The sequence below is a fragment of the Pezoporus wallicus genome, unplaced genomic scaffold, assembly GCF_028554395.1.
Source record: "Pezoporus wallicus isolate ANWC-B61680 ecotype Strahan unplaced genomic scaffold, APGP_CSIRO_Pwel_v1 contig_4161, whole genome shotgun sequence".
NCBI classification, from domain to species: domain Eukaryota; kingdom Metazoa; phylum Chordata; class Aves; order Psittaciformes; family Psittacidae; genus Pezoporus; species Pezoporus wallicus.
In genome coordinates, this window is record NW_026639584.1 from 1,029,143 (window position 1) to 1,055,718 (window position 26,576).

The 26,576-nt window shown below is 39.0% G+C and overlaps 1 protein-coding gene across 3 annotated transcripts in view; it reads right to left on the bottom strand.

The window, feature by feature from the left end:
- RANBP17 (RAN binding protein 17) overlaps window positions 1-26,576 on the bottom strand; it is a 152,894-nt gene that overhangs the window by 66,539 nt on the left and 59,779 nt on the right. For all 3 annotated transcript variants that reach the window (XR_008972889.1, XM_057415157.1, XM_057415158.1), the window contains one exon: window positions 6,573-6,646. Coding sequence is in view for 2 of the 3 variants with exons in the window: in XM_057415157.1 (XP_057271140.1) it covers window positions 6,573-6,646 (74 nt within the window). In the remaining variant the exon portion in view is untranslated. The remainder of the gene's footprint in view (window positions 1-6,572; window positions 6,647-26,576) is intronic.

Genomic DNA, 26,576 nt, shown 5'->3' on the forward strand with positions numbered 1-26,576 from the left:
ACTTTCTCTTTCTGTTGTAAACCTCAGCCAGTGAGTCCAAATAGAAAGTACCCCCTCCAATGCTGCCCCCCCCCCCCACCCCCGCGAGCCCAAATGCATGTATGAATAATACACCGACCACTAGTAACTTTTTCTAGTACTCCTTGAAGAATCCAAGTTAGGTTGCTTGGCAAGTTGCATCCTCTTAGTTCCCTTTCCTGAAGGCAAGTACTGTGCCCTACTCATTCTGGGACATACACCATCTCCCTCAGTTGCTCAAAAACCCTGAGGAAAGTTGAACACCCTCTTCTTCCAGACAGGGAGAGAATGGTGTGTAAGTGATTCACAGCAGAGTTTCTGATACCGGATTCATGTGGACAAATAAAACCAGGCCATCGCAGCCTTTTGAAACATAGCCCATTCACATAAAAAGGAAGCAGGACTTCTTGGCTCGGAAGCCCAGGCACCTATTCCTGATCGGGATACCAAAGTGCTAGGGTGTATCTCAAACTTCCAGGTGATCAAGAATAAGCCATTACAGATTTGCGTGCCTCAGTTTCCTTGTGTGTAGAATACGCATAATGATTTTGACTTCACACTGTCAGATCTATCAATGCAAGACCCTGATGTAAGAGCACTGGTAACAGCTATTTATACGATGATGCAGTAGGATATCAATTTTGGAATACAGAACCTGAAGAAGTGATGTTAAATGCCTTAAAATCAGCATCGATTATTGCTTTTACGTATCCACAGCCTAAAGAATGTACTATACCGCATAAACAGCATTCCTGAGTTTATAACTTCCTGAAAAAGAGATTAAGTTTAAATCATCTGTTTAGTATTATTTGCTCAGGAAAAGGCAAATAACAATGCAATTACCAAAGCAGTAATCCTCAATTTAGATTTACAAACAAACATTGATTTACTTTCTAAAATCTCTATGAAAGCTACAGAGGTTCAGATTGTCTTAAAGAAACAGCCCATTCTAGCAAGTCCATAATTCACAGTTTATCCCTACTACGGGGAGTTCTGGAGATGTTTATAGTTGCACTAAATCCTTAACAAGTATATACCATACAAAGCAATAAAAATGAATTTGGAGTACCCAGATTTGACATCAATATCAAAATCATAACAGGGCTATTTTGCAAAAGAGCTGAATCTTTGTCCTTAGGAAGCCAGATATAAGACATTTAATGAAAAACAAGAAGTCACAGTGACAGTCTGAAGAGCGAATTAAAACTGTATAAATAAGACTCTTCATCCACCATTCAGAGTACTTTTGTGTACATCTGTTCTTTCACTTCATGGTTGCATCTGGTTGCCTGAAAGATGGAGCAATAATATAAAAGTCAGAAAGTTCTCAAGAGTGAACAGAGGCTGAAAAATTTCTATTATAATCATAGCAATTCCCATTTCTGTTTCTGCCTTATCGATATCAGGCAAGATGAAAGACACCTAAAATGTAATATTTTAAGAGATATCTACAAAACTTTATAAGTACCTTAGAAAATTTGTGACGATCTAGAGGGGAATCTTGTAATACAAAAACATGTGCGGAAGAGAAGCCAAGGGATGAAAAAAGGAGAAAAATTTACAGCTCTTGGAGGAATCATGGCAAGACAGCACTTGGATTTAAGTATTAGTGCCCTTGTTTCCTTCTCTCTCAAGCAGCTTATTGATTTAGACTATGAACCAAATGCAACACAGTCAAAGGAACCTACCATAAAGTTTCAAATGAGTTATGGAAAATAAGAGCTTCATCAACAGCTAAATGCCAAATTCACCAAAAACATCGATGGTAGACGAATGCCGAACACATTTTAAAGGCAAGTACAAAAACAAAAAAGTGGAAATAAAAAATGGCAGGATATTTCCAATTTCAGTGACCGGTATGAACATACTGAACTGCAGACACAATACTGAAAGCGCAACAGTAACGCTGACCCACACTGAGAGGCCGTGAGACTGAAAAAGTTAAACAAAAGAGCATTACATAAAGCAGCCAGTACACTTGGAAATACTTTAGTTTGCCTAGAATAAAACCCTAGCTTCTAAAAACTGCACCAGAGAAGCTTCAGAGCCTTGCATCTTCTGAACCCTTCAGGTTGCTATGAGTTTGTCACCGTGACTGCTTACCAACGCAGTTCCATCAGCACACTGAACACCTCTTCCCTTAATACAGTGGCTTAAATGTATTAAGAGCCTGTGTGTTTTAACCTAAATCTAGAAAGGGAAGATAAATAATGACTAGATATTCCAATTTACAGTTCTCTGGCAGAAGGTTTACTATATTATCCACAGAAAAATCAAAATTCTTTGCACATTCAAAGTCATTATGTTATCTGGCCAAGGTATAGACAGGCACTTCCAGCCTCTTAAACCTATTTCACGTCTTCCCGCCCCCCCCAGTGGGTGCCCCCATTTCCTGTCCTGTCCTCAGTTATGATTTGGGAACGCCTCTTCAGACACATGGAGCGTACCACACTGCTCTGAAAAGCTCTGCATGGTGCACAGCAAAGTCTCATGCAGCCTTCATACAAGACACAGCAGTTCTTACGGCAGTAGTGGATGGGAAATGATACTTCTGGAGTATCCTGGAATATACTGGAGTACTTCCCGTACATGGAGTGGAATCCCCAGCTTAAAAGGGAGAACTTTAAAACTTGCAGTGCAATTTAAAAAAGAAAATTTTAGAGGAGGAGACAGAATCAGGGAGGCAAGGTAGGAAAGCAAGGTAGGAAAGCAAAAGCAAAGCATAGTCAGCACAGAATAGGAAGTGCTGAAGGGTGAGTATGTACTGTACAAAGAGAGAAAATCCACTTGGCCACAGGGATGGTGGGTACCTTCATTTATCACTGCATGCCAAGGTGCTCAAACATTGCTTATAGGCCATTTGTAAGCACCCAAAGAATTCACCCATTCTCTTTCAAGATCTTGAATCCCTTCTCTGAAATGCAATGGGCAGGTTTGTTATCAGAACCAAGCTGAGGAACCCCAGGAACATCATACTTCCTGCACACGCATAGGTTACGGTACCTCACACACAGGAGACTCGGTAAGATGACAAAGAAGCAATTGCAAAAGCTAAGTTGCTACCAGCCAGAAGAGATAATGACTGCTGTAAATCAGCAAGTTTGGTTTGGTTTGGTTTGGTTTTTAAATAATTGAAGCAGAGAGTGAAAACCTTTTAAGCTTGTATAAGGACAACATGAATTGGAAAGCTGGAACCATGCACATTCAGGAACAGCTTTGGTCTCAAGCTAAGGATATTATAAATGGATTTGCATTATAAAAATAATCTAGAAAAATTATACACTTACAACAAAACTTCCAAAGTTGCTTAAGGTGTGTGCTAGCCAATTCCCACTACCGTGCGAGAAAAACGGGCATCCAAATCGCCTACAAAGACGTATAAAATCTCTTCCTTATGTGGTACTTAACTTTCAGTAATACTGAACTTAGCCATTTGTTGGCTTTGTACAGTCATGTTTTAATTATTTCTTGTAGATTATCATCATTTACAGTGAAAGCCCTCTGTGGCTCAGTGACAGTGATTGGATCTATACTTTTCATTAGAGCTGGACAAAGGTGAATAGCTACAAAAATACACATTCTGTCATGAAAAAAAGTGCCAAGTTTTACTATGCTATGATCCATGGAGTTATATCAGTATGAATGTTCAAAAAACATCAAGAGTTTTTATACTTATGTATTACTTTAACACTATCACATGGAAAAATCTCTCTTATTATAATGAAGGTATACGTGCATCCACCATAGTGAAATCATAACGGTGGTAAAACAAAAGGGGGAAGGAGGGCAAAAAGCATCCAACAGCAATGTCTGAATGTGCACCTTTTATTCATGTTTCATTTATTTTATCACAGCCAAAAATATTAAATATTTGGGCAAATATTTTGTAAGTCCACCCCTCACAATAAATCCCTTCCACAGGAATCTGACAATAATTGAAAGAAACAAGAAGAGGCTCACGAAGGGTAAGTGAAGAAAAGGTGCCTGTAGCCAAAATAAACAGAAAACACTTTCAGCCAAATGCCCAGAACAAGCTCAAGAAGCAGATGGAACTAAAACTGCTCCAGTCTACTCCTTGCCTCTTACCTATACGTGGAAGGATCAAGACACCTAGACAGCTATCGCAAAGGAAATGATCAGTGGAAGGAGAGAGAAGACTCCTACTGGTTTTGGGTACAATGCCTTACTCCTTGACTTAAGAGTCTGTGCCTTGGTCCCCTCCCAGTAGGCCAAGAGGTGTAAGAACATGTAATGTGGCTGTTTGGTGAGGAAGCAGGAGCACCAAGGACAGAGAATTCCATGCAAACAGAGGGATAGTGTGTGCCTTTGAAAACAAATTTCAGCTACTTAAGGAAAGGAATGGATCTGTGGGGTAAGACAGAACACTAAACTGGTGGCTTTCTAAAATAACAGTGTGGTTAAAAATGCTGACTACATCCACAAGAGAAAAAGGGGAATGGTCTCTCAGTCACATATCCTGCCCACTGCTGTTACGAATGTGCAGCTTATTCTCAGTAACAGAGCACCAGAAATGCTGCCAGACTGGATTGCCCCATCAGACTGTAGCTTTTGGATTATGTATCAGTATGTTACGGTTTCACACTCAGATTTGCCAACTGGCACGCTAGCAAAGCGGACACACAATTATGAATGTGTTGATAGAGCAGTTTCACAGCTAACTCTTAAAGCTACTGAGTTGTCCATTTCAAGCTGTAACACCCATTCTGTAAAATTAAACTGATCTATCAATGAACAATTCATGCTTTTAGGAAAATACAGTAAGCTATGGGGAAAGAGAAAACAAAAATGTAGAGTGTGCAACCTAAAAAGCAGTGGAGTTTTGCTTTTTATGTACTTTGTTTTCTTTTAAAATCTTCCACGAAACATTAAAACCCTGTTTTTTTACTCAACTTACACTACTTGTGCAAATACATCCCTATCCAATCTAAACACATATAGCACTTATACAACTTGTTAATGCTATGGTATTTCCTCAATTAACAAAGGCAACAGAGATTTCCTCTCAGTAGCAGAAACAGGCAGAAAAAGAGAAGCAAACTGATGCATCTGGTCTCCAAACAAGAGTCCCCTTTCCCCCTTCTTTCCTCAGTTGTTCCAAGTTTCATTGTAGTTTGAAACAATAAAATGAAGCTTAGCTGTCTAATAACATGACATGGACTGCTTCCAGAAACTGTACAATAAGCACCCATCAATATTTTTCCATTCATCACCCTCCATTTACCTGTCTTCAAAGCATACTCCAGATAAATATCAAGGTTTGACGGGTACTATTGTTATCCTAAGGCAAGATGTAACAACACTCGGCTTCTGGTTTCGAGGAAGCAAAGCATTTATGCCTGGTTTTCCACAGAAAAGTTAAGTGTATTAGAAAATGACCCTGTCCTAATTGCTACTATTTCTCAAGGTTGGTAGTCATGGTAGCAAAAGATAAGTCATGTTTAATCCTGTCCAAACAGGACACAACTAACCTTGCAACACCAGCAGAGATGTTTCTCTAGCAGGTCAAAGTCTACTTACTGAAAGTATTTAAAGGTCTTGTAAGTCAGATTTAGAGGATGTGAAGTAAATGACATGATGCAGCATCTTCCCCACTGCAGAATAAAGAGGTAAGGTACTTGCTTCTCTTTCTCCAGGCACACACAGAACTCATTGTCTCCTGGGGACTCCTAGATTTTTTTAGTGGATATTCACAATTTTTCAGAGGGCCCATTTTGTTTTGCTTCAAGAGCAAAACTGATTTTAGATGAAACTCTTTTTGAGTCAGGAGAAACTAGCAAATCTCATGAAGGACATAAGTAATAAAAGACAAGATCCTGGTAGTTTTGCTGGCATGCAAGGAGAGTGGCTGCAGCAGAGGCATGAGAAAAAGGTACCTTCTCCAGAGTAATTTTCTCAGATTATTCTTAAAGAGAAAGTATTGCAACACTTATCTGTCAGATTAAAACACCTCTTACTCTGCTAAATGCCCCAGATGAGAAAACAGCTGGTAAGCATGAGGCTCTAAAATCCTCCTCCCTGAATCTGTATTTTTGAGAGCACAATTTGCCAGATCTTGCCAAAAAGCAACCCAAAAGAGCCTCCCTCCCCAAAACAACAAAAAAGAGATCAGTTTAACTTGGTCAGTTCCCTGATGCAAACATGCAAATTACCATGAAGCTTTACAGGCAATTCCACTGACATCTGATGGTGCAGGAATGAGGGGTGGGGAGGGATGAGGACTGCTTAGGCCAGGCTGCCACTGAACCAGAGTCTGAAATCTTAGCTCTATTCTCCCATAAGCCATTCAAGAAAGGATGCAGGCACTGTGGAGGATATACCCAGCTGCGAATGTTTATTCTGGGACATGCAGTACCTTCAGAAAATAAGATATGGCTGCTTCCGAAAATGGTTATCCCTTACTTTAAATATTTTAAATTTAATGGAAACCATTTTTCTAGCAAAGAGCAAATGTAACAAAATAAAACTCGGGATTTTATGTAAGTATTAAAGACAAGACAAAATACATACAGAAGAGAACCCAAGCACAAACTCACACTTTTGTCATAAATGTTTCCAGAACATGGTTGTCGTCTGTGATTCCTAAGACTTCTGACATTCGGGCATACACCTGGAAATAAACATTTCAACAGTAGCATATTATAGACATTTACACGTACCAGCATTTTCAGTTATTCTAAAACATTCCCCATACTGTTTTTGAAAGAGAAAAGAACAGGCACATATGCCTGTCCATCCAGCCTAGCTGAAGCATTTGGAAGAGATGGATTTTTCAGTCTTCAATGGTGTTCTGTGAATTTGGGATTGACAGGCTTTTACTTGACCTTGCATACATTTCTTCCCACAAAGGAGATGTAAATTTCCTGCATTAAACCCACTCTGTTGTTCACAGAACAACACAGCCTCTATTACCAAAAACAATAAATGCACAGGGATGGAGAAAACATTCTTCTGTTGGTCTCTGTCCTCAGTGGGATGCGATTCAGAGCTGTTCTTTAGCTTGCACGTGTAAGTTCTTGAACTGCTAGTCACAAAATCTTGTAAATTAGGTACTCTTTGGACATCCAGTTTCGTTATCGTGAAGGAAGAACAAAGGTTTTGACAGCCAAGTAACCTGCAGTTGTACATGTCTCCCCTTTATTTCAGATCCCAGACATATACTACCACCTAAGTTCACCCACCACCTCACCTATCAGATTCCATAACAAATGCAAGGCACACCAAGTATAGTTTTTTCCTTACTGTGTGATCTTATTAAATGTTTCTGGTAGTTTTAGTAGCCTGGCATTTAGCCTGGGTGAAAACATTCACTTGGGTTCAATCGACTTCAGAAACAGAAGGGAGACATGTTTTGCAACTTTTCATTGCAATCCTCTGCCAACTCGCTTCACCCTGATCTCACGTAACACTGCTGTTTGCTTACGAGCAGGCTAAATGCAGATCAGCCAGTCAGTACATTTCATTTCAGTCATTTTAACCTTTCGTGACACCAACCCAAATATTACGCTTATAGGTAATTCTTCCATATGATGTGATCAAGCCAGGTATCACGAAGGTCTGGAATGAGAGCACCAAGCAGAGCACATGCAGGCTCAGCTACCCAGCGGTGAAAGCCTGGTGCCATCTAGCTGTCAATTCTGCTCGCTGACGTTTCATATGGCACACAAATAGCAATGAACTTGATTTAGCTCACGCAATACTTCTGTTACTGTACCTAACCTTTCTTAGGCCAACTTCCTTCCTGCCAGCGATGGAATCCCATGACTGTGCTTAAAAACCAAACCCAGGTTTCTGAGGAAGTCAATAAATAACAACAATAATAATAATAATGATGATGATAATAATAAACAATAATAATACAGAATAAAACTGTATTTTCATAGCCCAGAGACTTTAGTTTTAAATCTGAGCATAATAAGGCTTGAGTAAATAAACTTGCAGCTCTAACCAGAACCTGCACCAAGGGTAAGGGTGACTTGTGAGCTAATTTACCCTTTTATAATTGTATTTATTGTGGCAAAATTAGCTGCAATTCAAACAAGTCATTGAAAGGATAATCAAGATACTAAAAAGTTTGTAATATATAATCCTCCAAACGTTGCGAAATAGTCAGTTGACACTGTAAATGTGAAGTTATTTGCAGTAATGCAAATATGCATTCAAGTATATATTCCATATATAATTAATAAATTAAATAAGAATATTCAAATACAAAAATAGCATCTTCTGAAACCTATGGCAGCTGCAATTTTAGCAAAGTTTAAGAATTTCCGTATTTGATATTAGGAAGAGTGAAAAAGAGAGGGAGCAATGTAACCGTAGAAGCAAGCTCACATCCCTGTTAAGAGCTTTCCTTTCTGCCACGGAAACCAGCAAGCCAGCCTGATCCTGGTGGCATTGTGCTCTGTTGTCAAACTAGGCTCTCCCCACATCAGAGTTTAACAAATAAAATACTAAACCAGCAGTCAGTGTTGACAAAGAGTAGTGCTTTAATCCACAATTATCCTTGTAACTCTTACTACTCCTTTTATCATCCATTAGCTTTGATTCCCATTATCCCATCAAGAACTGTGTCAACGCTTTTGTCCCTGGGGATTTCCCACAACTACTAGGATCTGACAGCCAAGCTTGAGTGCTAAACAGGATCATTACCTCTTAAATCCACTTATCTGATCCACTGAATAGTAAATTGAAAAGCTCATTAACAGCAACAATCTGATTTGTTTTCACGTGTGACAGGGTCATTTCGAGTCAGCATGAATACAGTGCTTGTAATAAAAACTACTACCCGTTCCCTAATGTGACAAATTGTAAGCGAAAATAAATGTGATATTTTAAACACCTTCTTCAAAATCATTTTCAAAACCAATGCACGCTCTTAGCATGTAAATATAGAAGACCAACCAACCCCTAATCACAACAGTGAAGCGCCCTTAGACTTTTAAGCACTATAAAAAATTAATGATAAAGCATTTTGGACGTATAATAATAAAACACACTTCAACAGCAAAGACTGTGCTACATATTCAAAAGGCAGAGAAAAACACTGCTGGAAGGGGGCATAAAAGGATGCGGATTCACACGTGGAATGATCTCACCTTCAGCTTAGTTCCCATCGCCATGGGTAAAGCCGTGAAGGTGAAGGCAGCTCTGGGAGGCTGCAGAACCCCACATCCACTGGGTTGTCCCCTCCTTGGAGACCTCCCCTGCCTTCTTCCAGCAAGAAAAAAGTCTGGCTTTCATTTTCACTTCCCTTTAGACATTTCAAATAGGAGCAGCATAATTAGCTTTCAGTAGGGAACAGCCCGTTGAAGACTTGCGGAAAACCTTTACACAACCATTCCCAAATCCTTACAACTGCAGGATTTACAACTGCTGCACAAAACCTGCATCAACACACAGCACTATGCAATCACGCCATGATATGGCCAGAAATGCAAGTTTAACAGTAAAATATCCCACCATCAGTATCTCATTCTTACAACAGTCAGAAGCGTAAGTGAAAAATCCACAGAAGTGATAACAACAGACTACAATACTGGATGAGCTTCACAGGTACAAGCACATACTCGAGGTCCTTACAGCAAGTCGGAGCTGATCCCACCATCACAACCAACACCCAAGTGCAATGCTGCATTCAAAGGTGACAGCAATGGTCACAGAATCCCAGACTGGTTTGGGTTGGAAGGGACCTTAAAGCTCATCCAGTCCCAGCCCCCTGCAATGGGCAGGGACACCTTCCACTAGAGCAGGTTGCCCCATGCCCCATCCAACCTGGCCTTGACAACCTGGCCATGACAGTGAAGAGACCAGCAAAACTGCCTGGGTGGAATCAGGACACTGGAGGAAGACAGCAGCTTCACGAGCTCTCCTGCCAGGCAGTGTTTTTATGATCTATAGCAGATTTATCAGTGGTTCAAACTACATAATTGTATACTTCCCAATTACTTGAACTGTACCTGCTGCATTTCAAAAGGATGAGAAAATAAAATTGTGGAAGCAATGTTTCATAAAGCAAAGCACTTGTATGTACATACAGTCCGAGAAAATGGAGAAACAATTCAGCAATCACACCAAAACACTGTTTCCCTGTCTTCTCTACTCTTCGGCCCTAGATATGCCTAACTTTGCTTTATCTTTTGAGGTCTTCTCTTTTTGGTACTCTCATTATAACTCTGAAGAAGCTAATTATGTCAATTCTTAAATGTGAAGCAGATTACAGAACTGGGAAGCTCAGAATATGAGTTCCTAAAGGTTGTATGGCTATATAATGACAGTCACAGAAATTCAATAACAGCACTGTATGGAATGTACTCCAACGCACCCCATGAAACAAATTAAAACAGAGCAATGAATCTCTCACACTGTGCAAATAAGAAAACACAAGAAAATGGGGGTTTCTATATGTTTCATAACGGCTATTATAATGAATTAAGATTTTGGATAATGAATCTTCAGAAAATTACAGTAAAGTTATTCCCCATAGGCACAGTGTAAATGCTTAAGACATTATAACTTCCTTGAAGCTCTCCAGGCCTTGCTGCAGACAACAATCACTACAACATTAAAGTCTTTTGTCATGAACACTGAGGGTGAAACCAGACCTTAACCAGACTTTACTCCAGACAGATGTGGACTAGGGCTGGAACACACGGGCAGGCAAAAGGGAGCATCTCCTTCCTCACGTCTGCCTGGAAATTCACGCAATGCCATGCGACCACAAGACATTCCCGACAGTGCTGTCCCACCTCTCTGACAGGTACATCACCCACTGAAACTCCACAGTATGCAGGAGTTTCTTTCTTGGTGTCGAGTGTCACAACACAGTCAGTAATTTCCACTGCTTTTCAAACTGCACTCGGGTATCTTTGATTTTCAGCACTTCAAAGCTCCATTACAACACAGCAGAAATCTGGCTTCCAAATCCCACAGACAAAGCCTGGATATCTGAGCTTAATCGCCCACTCAGTGTATCAGAGCGCTGGATCATTCACCTTTACCTCCTGACCAAACTAAGGGCTTAACAAGCCTTGGCTTTTCTATCCTCTCCTTAACAGAGGAAAACCTCTGTCAGCTCCACACCTGACCAGCTGACTTAAAGAGGTAAGATCTCAAAACACCCTTAACTCTTGAGTCTGAAGCACGAATGGGCTAATCTGTCATTTCATAGTTAGCTCCCCAAATGAAAAAACCTCCAAGATAGGCCATAAGAAACTGCCCTGGTTTCAGACAGGACCTCTGAAGATAAAGTTGGGCTTTGTGGTACAGAAAAAGTAGGCTGCTCTCTCATTCACTGCTACATGTGTTTGCAAGCAACCAGAGGAACCAAGTATATAAACGATAACCAGTGTATAATATTTCTTATATAAATTATATACTGGCTTACCTATAAACCACACTTAATTAAAATATTACATAAAGTTATCCTCACTTGAAAGAAGAGACCTACTATAAGATGACATTTAAAAATTAGGGTCTTGTTATTAGAACCAATGTGTGCTATGTAGCAGGGGGAAGGGTAAATCTGCTGCGTGGCTCACTCATTGCTATGGATGTTATTTCCCTCCTAGTCTGCTGAAATATTCTGTCATCACCAGTTGAGGCAGGCAGAGGTACTAACAGTTCCCACAAAGGCTCTTTTCCAGACCCTCTTCCCAATCCTTTCCCTGATCTCTTAACACATCAAGAGAATTCACAGGAGTCTGGGATGGGGGAGTGACTAACTCCCCTCCTCCTACTCCAGAAAGTGCCCATGCATTGCCAGCAAGAAACCTTTTCTTGCACGGAAATTGATCTCTTTTTCAACAATTTCTCTCTCAGCTTTTATTTACTTATTTATACATTTCTTCCTTTCTTAATTCCTGTTTTCTGAAAATCTTGAAAGAAACATTTACAATTCTGGTCAACTTACTACAAGAGACCTACTAGGAACCACCTGCTGTTATTGCTGGTACAGCACAAGAAGTATTCCCTGACACAAAAAATGAGAAAGAAAAAAGAAGCAGTTTATCTGCTAGCTTTTCAGGTAGCCAATTGTTAAAAAGGTCCTTAGCTTTAAAAGTCTTGTTTAGACTTCCATTTTCGTAAAGCACCGTTAGAGATTTTTAATTCCACTCTTTTGTTTCCCTCCAGGGCTTAGAGTACAAATATTATAGTGAAAACTGAGAAATACTATTAAAAGCTACTACTTTTTGAACATCATCCTGAAGATTTTTCCTTTCTGAAGCACAGTTCTGGGCTGCACTTTCCATCAGAGCTATACACTGCACTGCAGAGATTCAAGCCAATATATACGGTCAGGTACTTGCTTAAGAAGAAGCCAAAATGCTGCTTTAAAATTCTCTAATGACTGAAAGGAACCAATATTATAGTGATTACAAGAGCATTATTTCTGTCAGGCAGAAAACTCCACAACATAAAGTATTATAGGTACTTCAGCAGCAGTAATCACCACTCTTGCTTGCCCCTGTAACTATTAAAAGTGTCCAACTTAATTTTATTAATTCCTCAGTTGTATCTAGATGAGTGGCCCACTCGGCATGCTTATATGCAATAAACCTCAATGCTAAAGCATCACCATTACTTTGGCACTTAAAAACAACTAATAAAGATCACAGCTACTTATTCTACTCCTAAAATTTCTATATCCCAAACTATTTCATCGTACTGACACTGCTGCAGGTGTGCTGCATTGCTCAGGACCAAGCCTTAAGCATAGGAAATTGAGCATGATCCTGTATTTTAAGGATTTGTACAGAGGTTTTACGGAAGAGTGCTTTTGCACATTTATCCCACGGCATAAGGAGAGGTGTTACAGCTACCACAGCTAATACTAGCAATTTGAACAACCCTCTTTGGCAAGCCAGAAATAAGATAATTGTTCAACATAGGCTGGCTCTTCTGAAATACTGGAAGCATTGCCTGTAATTATAGACATCTGTCATTGCTAGCCACTCAGTAGTAACCCTGACATCAATATACAACTATAACACTAAACTGCCTGCAGGCACAGCAATGGGAGCCAGATACGAGAGGCGGGCAATCATCTGCCTCATCCAAACTATCTGTCAAAGGTTCCTAACCACAAATAGCTCTTACGTTTTGTATCCTTAGGATAATATGTTGATTTATTTTAGATCCTCTAATATTTACAGTCTAGGCCATCTACTAAAATAAAGAAACAAACCTTATGGCTAATGGAGGCAGTTACCGTTCAAAATCATCACGGAAGGTCATAGCTCACCACTCCAATGTTAAACACTGATGGCTGCTTTGAACATGCACCTGTGTATAAACTGTCCCTCCTCCCTCCTCCAAAACCATCCACGCTCATTTCCAGCTACAAGGAACAGGGATTGCTATCCTCTCATCATCAGCCAACATTTTATCAACCAGCCTGAAGAAATATTTACACTTTGAACCCGGAGAATATCTGTGCAAACCATGCACACCAAGTTCCAGCATCCCGGAGTTCGCCATGTCGGTACCGAAAGGAGACGTGCTCTGCAGAATTATCTTCAAAACACAGTTCTGGAATTAATGAGATCAGATATGTTACAGATTAAATACTTCACCACTTCTGAGTGGGAACGTGACATATGCTCCTAACCAAGGGATAAAGTTTCTTGAAATTTACAGATAAATGTGGGTAATTTCATTTTAATTCTAAGGTGAAAATCATGCTGAAACCCTCAGTCGCTACTTTTCTTTTTTGTCTTCATTTGAAAATCAATCTCGGAAAAGGGCAAAAAAGATTGTAGGTTTAAACTAATTAGGAAGTAACATCCTTACAATTATCATAATTTGTTATTAACAAAACTGAGATTTCTTAGGATGATTCACAACAGCCTCTGCTGAAGAGAAACTATTAATTACTAGACAGACAGTTAGCTTTCAAGTGAGCTGCATTTTAAAAACCTCCTTTAAAATACAATTGCTAAATGCCTTACAGTGCTGTAATGTGAGACAGGTTCAAATCTTATTACTTCACTGAAATTAAAACCTAAGTTTTAATACTGTTCAAGTCGAACAATGATTCCACACTTTATTGCTTTTGAAATCCCTTGATGATCATAGGAAAAAATGCCCTCGAGAAAAAGAGACTCTGTTTTCGATAAACAGAAAATACAGTTTGCACTCTTAGCCTCTTTGTCATCACAAAAAAAGGATTTAATGCCAATTCTTTAAAAAAAGACTTTTTTTCACAAAATGTGCACCTTGTGTGCCATTTGTAAAATCAGCTCACTTTCTTTTATTTATTACTGCAGCGCGGCAAGGCAATAAAGCAGCTACTGATAGCTAATAAATTACATGCCTTTTAAAACAATTCTCCAGCTACAAAAACTTGTAACTACAAAGGCTTACATTTACATGGTACATCATGTGAAATGTCTGTATTTATGTTATGTTTAACCACATAAATAAAACCTGACCCTTTATTAAACAGCCGAGTATGACACAGGGGCTACATAAGACACTAAACAAAGGGTAACTTTTTAAGGCTTTCCTGCAGATTTACATAATTAAGCAGAAGACTCAATAAAAATTTGGCCTCAGTGGTTCAGATAAAAAGTATTTTTTAAATAAAACCTATTTTTAAGTGTGCCCTTTAAGCTTCAGGAAAAAAAAAGTGATCACCAATTTTTCAATTATTGCATGATAACACTGATTTACTCCTGATTCTCAATGTTACAGAAGGTTTTCAGTAATAACTGCAATGTATTATTGCTATGTAAAACAATAATTCTCCATCACATACAAGAAAACCAGGATTTGTATTTTTAATTAAACTAAGTATCAGAGCTTTGGGAAAGCGTTTTTTGGTTAATAGAGATTTAAAACAACAACAAAACCCCTGCAGTCTTATTTCATCATATCTCGCCAAGAAATGCTTTAAATCTATACATATCTATTAAACTGATTAAACTGCTCTGAAATATATTTTCTTGATGGCTGGCCCAGCAATCCCAGCTTATCTGCAGAGAATGCTGAGATGCATTGTCTTTTCCTTTTCTACTGCATTATTTTTAGGCTGATGTGCTCAACCATCTTCATACATTTGTTCCTTACAATTTGATTGTCTCATAAATCATTAAACTAAGCATTACATTCTAATTGTCTCTATATCATCACGCATCTCAATTTAAGACATGTAGTTCTGATACTGATTTCCTCTGCTCGCAGTTATTTTTATAGCATCTGTGGCTTTGGTTTTGCTTTGCTCACACAACTTTTTCTCACTGTTGTTGTTCCAAAATGGCAGTTCTTTAATTGAGCATGAAAAGAAACCTTAACTTCCTCCTAATAAAAGATTTAAAATATTGCTATTCAATTGAAGAATAACAACCCCTGACATGTTAGCGCAGACGCTGTGTGATCCCCAATTCCTCACCAAGCACGCCACCATCACTATCACTCATTCTGAATGGAGATGCTGTGGGGCAGATCTTTCAGTCTGACTGAGCATTGCTTGATGCAAAACGAGATGGCAAATAGTTCTCAGACACTCTTCTACTCCCTTCATCGTAGGGCCACCTTTCCCTATGGAAACCAAAGATTTACTTTGTTAATGTGTTTTCTGGTATTTTGCACATGTCATCAGCACTTAAAATATCAAGACAAAGACATTTTAATCTACAGCAGACAAAAAGGCGGTTTAACAAACCAAGTGGCCAGCACAACAAAGCCAAACCAAACCCACAGTTTCCTAACTCAGGTTAGTCTACTTGTGGGGATGAAAAATAGGTGCAATTTTAAGATGGTAGAGAATCATGAGTGAATGGAACCTGGTGTGTCCGTGCCAGGAGAGTGTCCTTTGCCTAACAGGATGCCTAGAAAGCACTGCAAAGAGAGAAGAGAGGATTTAACAAGAGTCCTAGAAACAGTGGTTTTGTTCGAGAGGAGTTACAGACATATATAAATTTAAAAAAAACCCAAACCATTGATATCTGGACACTGAAAATTCAATCACTCCTAATTTCACCCAAGAATTTAAGCTAAACCACAGGACACTGAAATCAAGCAGGAGCTTAGAGGAAGGAGCCACATGGTCTGGCCTATGAACACAGGAAGAATCCAAGAGGTGCATCTGGAAAAGAAAGAGGTCAATACCAAACTTAGTTGAAAATAAACAACTGTAAAGGTAGCCAGTGATGTATGTAGCCAAAGGTAGTATGGCAGAGCATACTGTAAGTTAAGGAATTCCGAACACGAATATAGTGCACAGGTAACAGAAAGAGACCACCAGCAGGGAACAGAATTATAGATACATAAGTATTTACTGAAAAGCTTACAAAACTAATGAAACTGATCAATCAAAACTGGTCAAGAGCCTTGATCAATAATTACTGTCAGTAACACGTGGGATGTTTCAGACTTCAGCCTCTGATGTTAAAGCCTTCTAGGAATAAATAGGGTGACACTGAAGTTGTGCACAGAAAAACATACAGCCTGGACTGTCGTGGCTCTGGCTGGAGAACCCCAGACTGTCATTCAAGTTAAGAGGAAAATACAGAACAAAACACAACAAGGCAATCTCATCCACCATTTGACTTAGTCACACTAGAGTGAAAGCACCAAAGAACACAGTGGTTCATGTTAGAAGGTAAAGAAGCAGCACAGGATGACCTAACAGGCATCACCTGTGACAGCCTGATGTCATACACACACGTCTGGGATCCTGCACGACTCAAAAGCGTGGCCGCAACACCTACACTCTGGACGCAGCCCTTCATGCAGTGTCATCTTTTTACAGTATGACTGATAGTGATGGTCTTTAATAATATCTACTGCAATATTTTGGTTTGCTTTGCTGACCTCTTAAGCAAATGAGATAATCAGATCTATGCAAACATGATAGATAACAGAACACTGTCAGGCACCACTAATCTCTACAGCCACAGAATCCCACACACTTCAGAAGCAAAGCAATCCACTAAGGTGTACTGTCAGCTGCTGACTCACACTTATCTTAAGGGATACTGCAAACCTAATTCTTTTGCTCCAGTAGCACATACATTTAGGTGACTACATAAAAATATAAATATTCTAAATGTTATTCATCAGATTAGAATGAAATTGGTTATTAAAGAAAATGCATAAACTAGAAGGTACTTGTGCTGTTAAAGAGCTCATTCAGAGAAGGTCCATTACACTAATGCTACATAAACTATTAGCTCCCGCGTGCAGTCTTACAAATCTAAAATAATATGATTTCATATCCACTTACACCCAAAAGTTTCTATGTATCTTGAGATAAGCCACACTGTTGTGTAGATGATATCTATACAAATCATTTAATACTTAAATTGATACAAAAACCCTGTTTCAGAAATAAAACTTGTGCTCCCAGAAGACTTCTTTCTCAATAGAGCTACATGCCTCAAGAAACAACTCGTCAGTAGTGAGAATGCTCTGGAGAAATAATATGGAACCTTCCTCATGGCCTTCCTAACTGCAGTTCTTTTGATCCAAATTGATGCCAACTACCGACTCTTCCAACAAAGAAGATACAGATGAAACCTGTGTGGAACAGATCACTGAAATACTGCTGGGTGTTTTTCCTCCTTGTTTCAGAAGAATGGCAAATGGCAGAAGACAGCCACCATTTGCCTTCCTATGATGTTTAACAAAAGTGCAGTTCAGTCTGAGAAGAGCACTTTAAAAATATATTCCTGTATGCTAAACAGATCTCTATCAGGACGACATTACTAACCGTTCTGGATTACTCCATAAGCACACAAAAGCAAGAAAGAGCTCTGAATAGTCTGATAAAATAAATTTGGGGAGGATGTGTGAAACATGTGAAACATGAAGTACAGCCCAAATGCTGTCTGTTCTGCAAATCTGATTTCAGGATATGGAAAATGGTTATATGCAAGATAACAGTCACCACTACCCCAGCCCTTGCCTTGTCTGGGTGAGACAGCTCTATCATTGCTCCTTCACTGCTCGGATGCATGAAGATGAACTAGATGCTCTGCTTTTTACTTATCCAATTAGATACGAAAATCACATGCTGGTACTCTGAACTGTGACACTGATACTGATGGAAGTCTTGACACAGACCTAAAGCAGACACTCAAGAAAATGTTCATCTGCAGTTTTGTTTTAGCTGAAATACATGTTTTCATAAGCGGAAAGAACAAAACTCATTCCTAGTTCAAGCACTCCACATAAAAAAACAAGTCATTTTGCTTTAAATACTAAGACTACCAGAGTCTCCCATTGTTTGAACACATTATACACAAGCTAAGGAAGGCACATTGCTCCTGTGGCAACTCTAGATATTATAACATTCAACAATTAACAATAAATTAGTTCTTTGCTGTATGAAAGAAACGGAGCTCTGGCAGCTTTAGAACATCTGTGAATAAAGGAGACAGTTGGCCGTAAGGTGTTCCACTAAGTCATCATAAAGTATGTCAGTAATACTCAGAAAATGTTTCTCCCTTTTCTCACCCAACTTCATATTCAGTGCTTTTGGCAAAATATGTTCAAACAAGAAGAGTTTCCATACTATTATTTATTACCTATCTTCTCTCATCTGTTATCAACTTGAAGACAGCTAGAGATTTTTTCCAGGGTGAAAGTGCTGCTATGATGGGTTATATTCCTAAGGACTGTTGAAAGAAATTTATGAAATGTCTTAATTCTGCCATTTTAGTTCCAGAACTATAAATTAAAATTGAGAAGGGGCTATTTTTCTTGTTTGACCCCAAATACACAAACACAGACTCTTCTCACCTCACCCCCAAAATCTATTCCCAGAGCCACCATTATATTAAAAATGAGCCAAGACTTGACTTATGGATGAGTAACATCACAGTAGAACAGGCATAACTATAATTATCTCAATTCCAGCCTGATGAGCTCCAATTCAGGTTTGCATTGCGCTCTAAACCCCAGAGTAAGAAAAGATGGAGTGGTGGAAATGAACAGCAGTATCATGCCATACTCCATACTGTTATAGCTGATGCCTCATAATATGTGTGATTGCAGCTGAGAGGACTGTGCTTTTTAAGTACTCTCTTCTCCTTCCCATCAGCATCACAATGTAATTTAAGATTGCTTTATACGCATTTCTTACCTTAACATTGGAATGTCTTTTAAATGAACCACACCAGACATGAGCCAGCACTGTGCCCTCACAGCAGAAAGACAAACAGTGGGCTGGGCTGCATTAGTCAGAGCATTCCCAGCGGGCTAAGGAAGGTGATCCTTCCCCTCTGCTCAGCACTGATTCGGTCAAACACATTTTGTATGAGAAAATTACATTTTCTTATAATACTTACTTTTAAGGTAGTTTTGTTTTAGCCATTATGAATTTTAAATTTAAATCACTAATGTTAACTCAGATTTAAATCTGTTTCAAGTTTTTGCTGAGATCTGTCTGAATCACTACTTTATGTGTTAAAACTTCGTATTAAAAATTAAGAGAGCCAGAAAAAAAGCCAATATGGATTTTTTAGTAATTGAAGATGCACACAGATAAGTGTGCTTTCTTCCCCCTGCTTTTAAGTTGGATTCACAAGTAGCAAGATGCAATCATTCTACTGGATGAAACCTGTATTTTCAGCTTTCTAGCCATCGTCAGAACGGCACAAAGGAACTGAAGCACTATTCCTGCATCATTGCTGTATTACTACTACTAAAATGAAATAAAAAGCAAGGGAGGTCTGTTTTTGCATAGCTGTACTTTCAAGACTCCTCAGCTTTAAATTTTCCAGCACTGTGAGCAGGACTAACGAAATCAGCAGCAGTCAGTATTCTGAGTGCCAGTGCCCAAGCTAGTGAAAAGACAGACCTCTTAATACAACATGACACATAACCCGTCGTACTACTTGCCCTCTTACTATTCAGTCTTTACAATCAACAAACTAATGGCATACAAATTCAGTGTCAGGGAAGGAAGGCAGGTAGTTAACTCTGACACGGTAATGAAACCACATTTAACAGTATGGCCTGTAGCCTACATACACCCAGAAGCTACAATAAAATGCTAATGGCTTGCTTAAAATGTACTTTGTGCAAACTCTTTTCTTTCATTTCACAAGAAGCTTTTTAAATTTTTAAAAACCTTTAATTTGTATGCAATGTAACTTTTAATATCTGCATGGTGTCACATCTTTCAATCTAAATATGATCAAATTGGGACAGATGGGTCCTAATAAGCCCATTTACTGTATACGCAAGACCCAATACTGGAGCTGGTTAGAAGTTTTACAGTTTTTCTCTTGCAAAATGCAACTCTATCAGTATTAAAGATTCACTGCAAGTATCTCCACTGCCCTGAGAGCTGCACAGGAACCTTTTGCTGCTGTCTCCAAAGGTCTCTTCCTTACGATGCCTTGCACAGGAGGGTAGTTCTGCTCTGCCGTTCCACCTCCTGTCTGAACATGTGCACTGCTCTACGCTCTGGCACACAATTAGTTCTTAACTTCCAACATGGAGAATGCCACTAGAGGGCTCACATATTATTACTAGGCTATCACATCACTTCTATGCATTACGGGAGTTTACACAATCTGCGTCATTCCAGCACTAAAATTCTTTTAAACATGGAAAAACATGTTTGGCCAGTATGTGACAGGGCCATGCTTTAACTGAGCTAATAATGGACTAAAAATTGTCAACAACTGTGCAGCTCGAACGTTAACTTAGCAGAAGGTATCTGTATCTTCCATGATAAACAAACAGCTGCAGTCCTTGCTTTGTGTACAGCACAGTTCACCATTAAATGCAGGTCAGAGTCAGTGCCATACTATGCAATGCAATACTATAATGACACACAATAGATAGCCTTACACACTTAATGGTCACTTAATCTTGCCTTTTTTTTTTTTTAAATGCAGGTTTTATTGGCATGATTATAGTCGGTAATTACAAATGCAATAGAAATGCTGTCTCTGAACCACTTGAGAACCATCTAGAACTTTGTCCTGCAACATGATGAGCACTTCCTCTGTTGTGCTGTTAACTGTGGCATGAGGAGATGGCACAAAGTCCCAGGCGGGTCAGGCCTTAAGTGCCCAGCACCATCAGTTTTCCACTTAAGAGGCCAACACCCAATACAAATGCTAGGACTTACATTATATCTCTCCCACAGACAGAATAAGAGACATGTAACTAAACAGGAATCAACATGAAGGAAAAGAAATATATTATGTCTGCACTAGATATGTACAACACATTTTTATTCCTGTCCACATTAAACTGTGCTCCAAGACAACAAACGGATATGAATGAAATTTATCTAAAGGGATTAAGTTAAATATTTTGGTGTCAAGTGATAGACTCTAAACAAGTATTTAATTTTAGAGCTAAACACCAACACTATACATTTTAGACAAAAATGTTGTTTGACAATGCATCCTGTTTGACTTAAAAATCAACTAAACAAGAATTAACACACCAGCGTGAGAACAAAATTAACAGTCTATGGCAGATGAATCCTCTATTGCACCTGTCCTCCACTGTGCAGAAGAACATCAGCCTGCCACTGATTATTTCTTTTTGACATGATTTATCGCCTACTATTCTTTAAACTTGATAAAGCAAATTAATCTTTGATTGCAGGAGCCACTGGAGGTTGTCATTAGTCATGTAGTTTGGTGAGGCTGCATGTGTTTCATTTACCAGTCACAAAGAAATGAAAGCCCAGCAGCCATCACTGGCTGCTTCAACCGTTCTCCTCAGCCACCCAAGAGAAAAGATAACAGAATTCAGTATGGGGGATTTTAAGCAGCTACTCTAGACCTGACCCACATAAACAGAACGGGCTATTTGCTTTTCCAGAAAGAATGCTGATTCCCTAAAACTTACGTTCATAGGAAGTTAGTAATTGTTAATGAACAACAATTTGATCCAATTAACATATATTTCAAGCTAGCAATTTACTGAGTTGTATAATAATATGATTTTATATATTAAAAACTTAAACTAGAATCCTTAAGTAATTATGTGCTCATCTAGAAAACAGTGTGAAAATCTGAGCAAGTCCAACGAATGTGCACAGACTGAAAATAACGCTTACAATTTATGGACTAACGCTGGACTGTCCACATCAGGTCCCTGGGCTCTCATGCCCCAGCACACTTTCAGCTATGTTTCCAGCCATACTCAATCTCATCATAACTTTCCAAGCCTAACTCCCCCCTATAGCTCCAAACATACCATCTCCCTCTCTTCAACGGGTGAAGGGTGGCAGCACATGAGAACAGGGACAAATGACAAATCTAGGTGATTTTATTGATCAGTCTTCATTTTATTGAGTAATTCTGGACAGAAAACAACTCTTTCAGATTTAGCTCCACAACAGCAAATGTGGTCAGGTCTGAAGTGGGCTTGCAATGGCCAGGCTGCACCACAGACTGCAATAAGGAGACCCAAACAGCCCAAATGCCATTTGGGGTGGGGGTCCCTGAGCTTAAGTTACCAGAATGAAACACTGCACAACATTATCTGGGGAGATACATCGCTGGAACAGGCCAGTAATGATTTCCCTGTAAAACACTGAGGAAACACTTGCCCAGATCAGAGGATCTTTTCCCAAACAAAATGTCACTGTATGGCTGGTAATTCTACTTTAAAGTACAAAACGAAATGAAGCATGCAACAAAGGGCTACTGCTTGCAGCTCCAGATTATTAAATGACACTTGTCAGAACAGAAGAGAGTTTCAGATACCACATGGACACAGGCACAGTACAGACAACATTCCTGTATTAGGCAGTAATACACTGCAGTACATAGACGTTAAAAGACTGTTCAGCTCATTTATCTATAAATCACTATATTTAACACAAATCTCCAGCTAGCTGGGATCTTCGCTTCAGCATCTATTATAACTGCAAGTTCTACATTTTAAAGACATTTATTAACTGGTGACACACAAAACTTGCTAAATTTGAAACCAGTTAGAATTTTCTTGCATAACCCCCAAACAATCATGGGGCTCTGCTGTCTGCTCTCCTAACGTTACATGTTGAGTAAAAACAGGGGAATGTCACAGAAAGTTTACAGAACCAGGAAAACAAAGGATCGTGATCAAACAACACAGAGTGCTCCTGAAATTCAGTGTTGCCATTACTATTTGTAGCAACATTTTAGTATTGCAACTTCCTATGTTGAAGAAAAAAATCTTGAGCTTTTTTTCTGCCTCTTTTTGCAGCTTGCAAGTTGAATAAAGATTTACAAATGGTTGTGGGGTGCTTAACTTGATGCAGTACTATAATTTTTTACTTTTTAAACAGAGTAATCTGGAAGTGTTTATAAGAAAACTGCACTTTGCTACTAGAGATGAGATTTGTATTCTAGAACTAATAGTAACAAATACAGACAACTGCAGGAAAAATCCTCAAAGATATCACCACGGTATTCTCTGTAGTTATTTGTGAAAGCAGAATAAAAAGGAGCAGTCACTTAACTGTGAATTATGAACAGCAGCTTCCTGTACAAAAATGAATTTTAAAAAGGGGAAAACCTCTATGTTCAGTAAATGCTCTTTTCTTTTTCCTTGCACAGATAATCCTATGTTTAGTTAACAGAAATACAAGTACAATAACTTACTATTCATATATAAATACATACTTACTGATTGGCTCCATTGAGAAGCTATAAATTTCATCTATTGAACATTACCTAAAAAATTACATGTGTTTATCATCTGGATTATTCTCAGATTAATAGAGATAAATGACAAAACATAATCAGCACCAACTCTGCAACTTAATCATTGCATCTGAGCTATAGGAAACACTTAATTACTCTCATTTACTAGGTGCAATCTAATGAGAAGACATTAGCCAAATGAAAAGAATGCAGTACAAACAAACAAAATAGTTATACCATCATTAAAAAGAAACTCTGACAGTGCAGGTGACAGCACATGCAGGATAAATTACCATAATGTCCTAAATGCTGAGCTGTCAGCATGCTAATGCAGTGATCAGATACCCTGGGAATCTCAGCACTATAGCTGTCAGAAACAGGTATCATAAATCACCTCTCTCTACTGTACTGCTCATTATCACAGCTTTCTTATACATGTTTCTCAGCACAATTCAGTACAGACAGAAAAGAAAGTCACCCTCATCTCACACTAACACATAGCAGCTTTCAGCAGCCTTCAGAAGAGGCAGCAAACACTTTTACACCCAAGTCTACCTGCTAATGCATTCGGTACCTACCTGTGCCTTTGGACTCCATTTCACAGTAACAGACTAAAATATAGCAGATTCCTGTCTTTTGCTTGGAACAAACTGAAACCATCAAACCACAGTGAAGGAAAGGGTATTTTCTCCTACTCACACAGCCACTTCTTTTACATAAAGATCATTATTTGCACATATGTGTACCTTGAAATCTTTAAAGAAATACAGAAATTAGGAAACAACAGGGCTAGAACAGCACACCCAAGCACACACGTGTGTCGGTTCTGCCTTCATGAATTCCCCATGTGTGCCCAGCACATGAATATAGGAAACTGCATGATCATTTGCTTACAACATCTATTTTTTTCTCCAGTACATCACTGGAAGTATAACGAAAGGATGAAATCAGGAAACATAAAGGTGTGTGTTCACGTCTTCCACAAACACTTCTACATTTAATGCTGGGTAATACATACATCCATGATGCCATCATCCAGGCTAGGGCACAGCTAAAGCACCTCTTAAAGCAGACCCAGCATTCGCTAGGAATTAACAAAGAGGATACAGAGTACTTTGGGCTACTGGTATCTGAGATGTGTAGGTTAAAATATGCTTCAGGATCTTTCCTGATTGTTTTCTTCCATGACTTTTTTCACTCGGAGACAGGCAGATGTAACATGTTCATAGCTCAGACTGCAGATTTTGGGTAATGTTGCTGACTGCTTAGTGGGAAGTGTGCTGGGCGCAATACTGAATCCCACCTTTAACCTCAAGCACTAGTTACAGGGTATGCAAACAGAAGGCAATAGTAAGATAAATTATGCTATCTTGCACCTAGTACCTTTGATAGCAGCAGAATCAGAGTGAAAGAATTAAGACTTGCTACACATCTTCAGAAGACATGCATGTAACATAAAAACCCTGGAAAGCAGACGTGTGACCAGGGGAACCTGCATATTCAGTCAAAATCTTCTCAGTGATGCGGTTTTATCTGATCTCTGGAACTCACTGAGCCCTCAAATCTCACTTATGATTATACTAATATTTCTTTTAGGTTAGAGAATCATAGAATAGTTAGGGTTGGAAAGGACCTCAAGATCATCTAGTTCCAACCCCCCTTGCCATGGAAAGTAAGTTTGTAGTTCCCCAAACTCACGCTCCACTGAGCTGTACCTCCAGAAAGGGGCAATCTACAAGCACAGAACTCCCGTGATTTTTCTACAGCTATCTTCTACAACAAAACAGTGTTTTTAACCACACTATACTTCCGTATCTTCAAAATCAGAATATAGGCTTGAAAAGTCCATTGTGAAGGAGCAAACAAAAAATATAGCGCAGTGTTCTTGCAAGTGAATGCATCACATCCACACGAAACTGCCCATGCACACTGTGTGAAGCATGAAGAATTGGAGGGTACCAACTGTTCTGCAGGCATTTGTACAGTTCCCAGCACAGGATCACCCACATGAACTGTGGATAAAACCTCCTGCCCATACTCACTGTATAGATGCTTGAGTTTAAGGTTTTGGGGTCTTTTTCCTTTCCATTTAATCAGATCATGTCACTTTTGATCTAAATAAAGTTTGCATCAGATTGCTTCACACGACGTGAAAACACAGTATTCGTCACAAATTTTTGGCCACAGGGATTTTTTTTCTTTATACCAGTAGCGGCACAGCGATGAAAATCAGTGAAAAAGAAGTGGAATAATAGTTCTGGTTTTCCATCTGACCTTTTGGATTTGCTATGCTGAGCACAATAAGCATTCATTAAACTTTGAGAACTGTAAAGTTTCAGATACCTGTGGGCGGGTCCAACGGAGAGTTCTTATATACACACACATTCATCTTACCTCGCCTTTATTTTGAGACTCAAAGTCTTAAGTGATAGAAATGCTAGAGAAAATGCAGCAAGTTTGAAAGATGAAACTATCTCATCTGTAACAGAGCAACCATAAATCACCCTCAGATTGAGGGAAAAAATGAACTTTAAGAGCCTGAAATGATAAATCTGAGAATTAAAGAATTTTTAGGTTCCCAAAATGCAAGAGAAGAGATCCTATTATGAAACAATCTGATTTGCAGATGTGTTAAATTGCTCCTGATTTCCAAGGCATTAGTAATGCTCACTGCTTCCAAAAATTAGGCCAATGGGCCTTTCCATACACTTCCTACTACAATATCTTAAATATTGTAGTAGAAAATACAGAAGAATACAGAAAATAGAGAAAATCTGTTCAGATATGGAAGCTTAGTTTGTATTTTATACGTTTATACTTATACTTCCCCTTTCCTATTTAGGATGGGGAGGGGGGAAGCAGCACGTAAACGAAGTTAAATGTTGTGGAATTTAAGCACATTAAGGAATGAAAATCTTATGTTTATCCAAG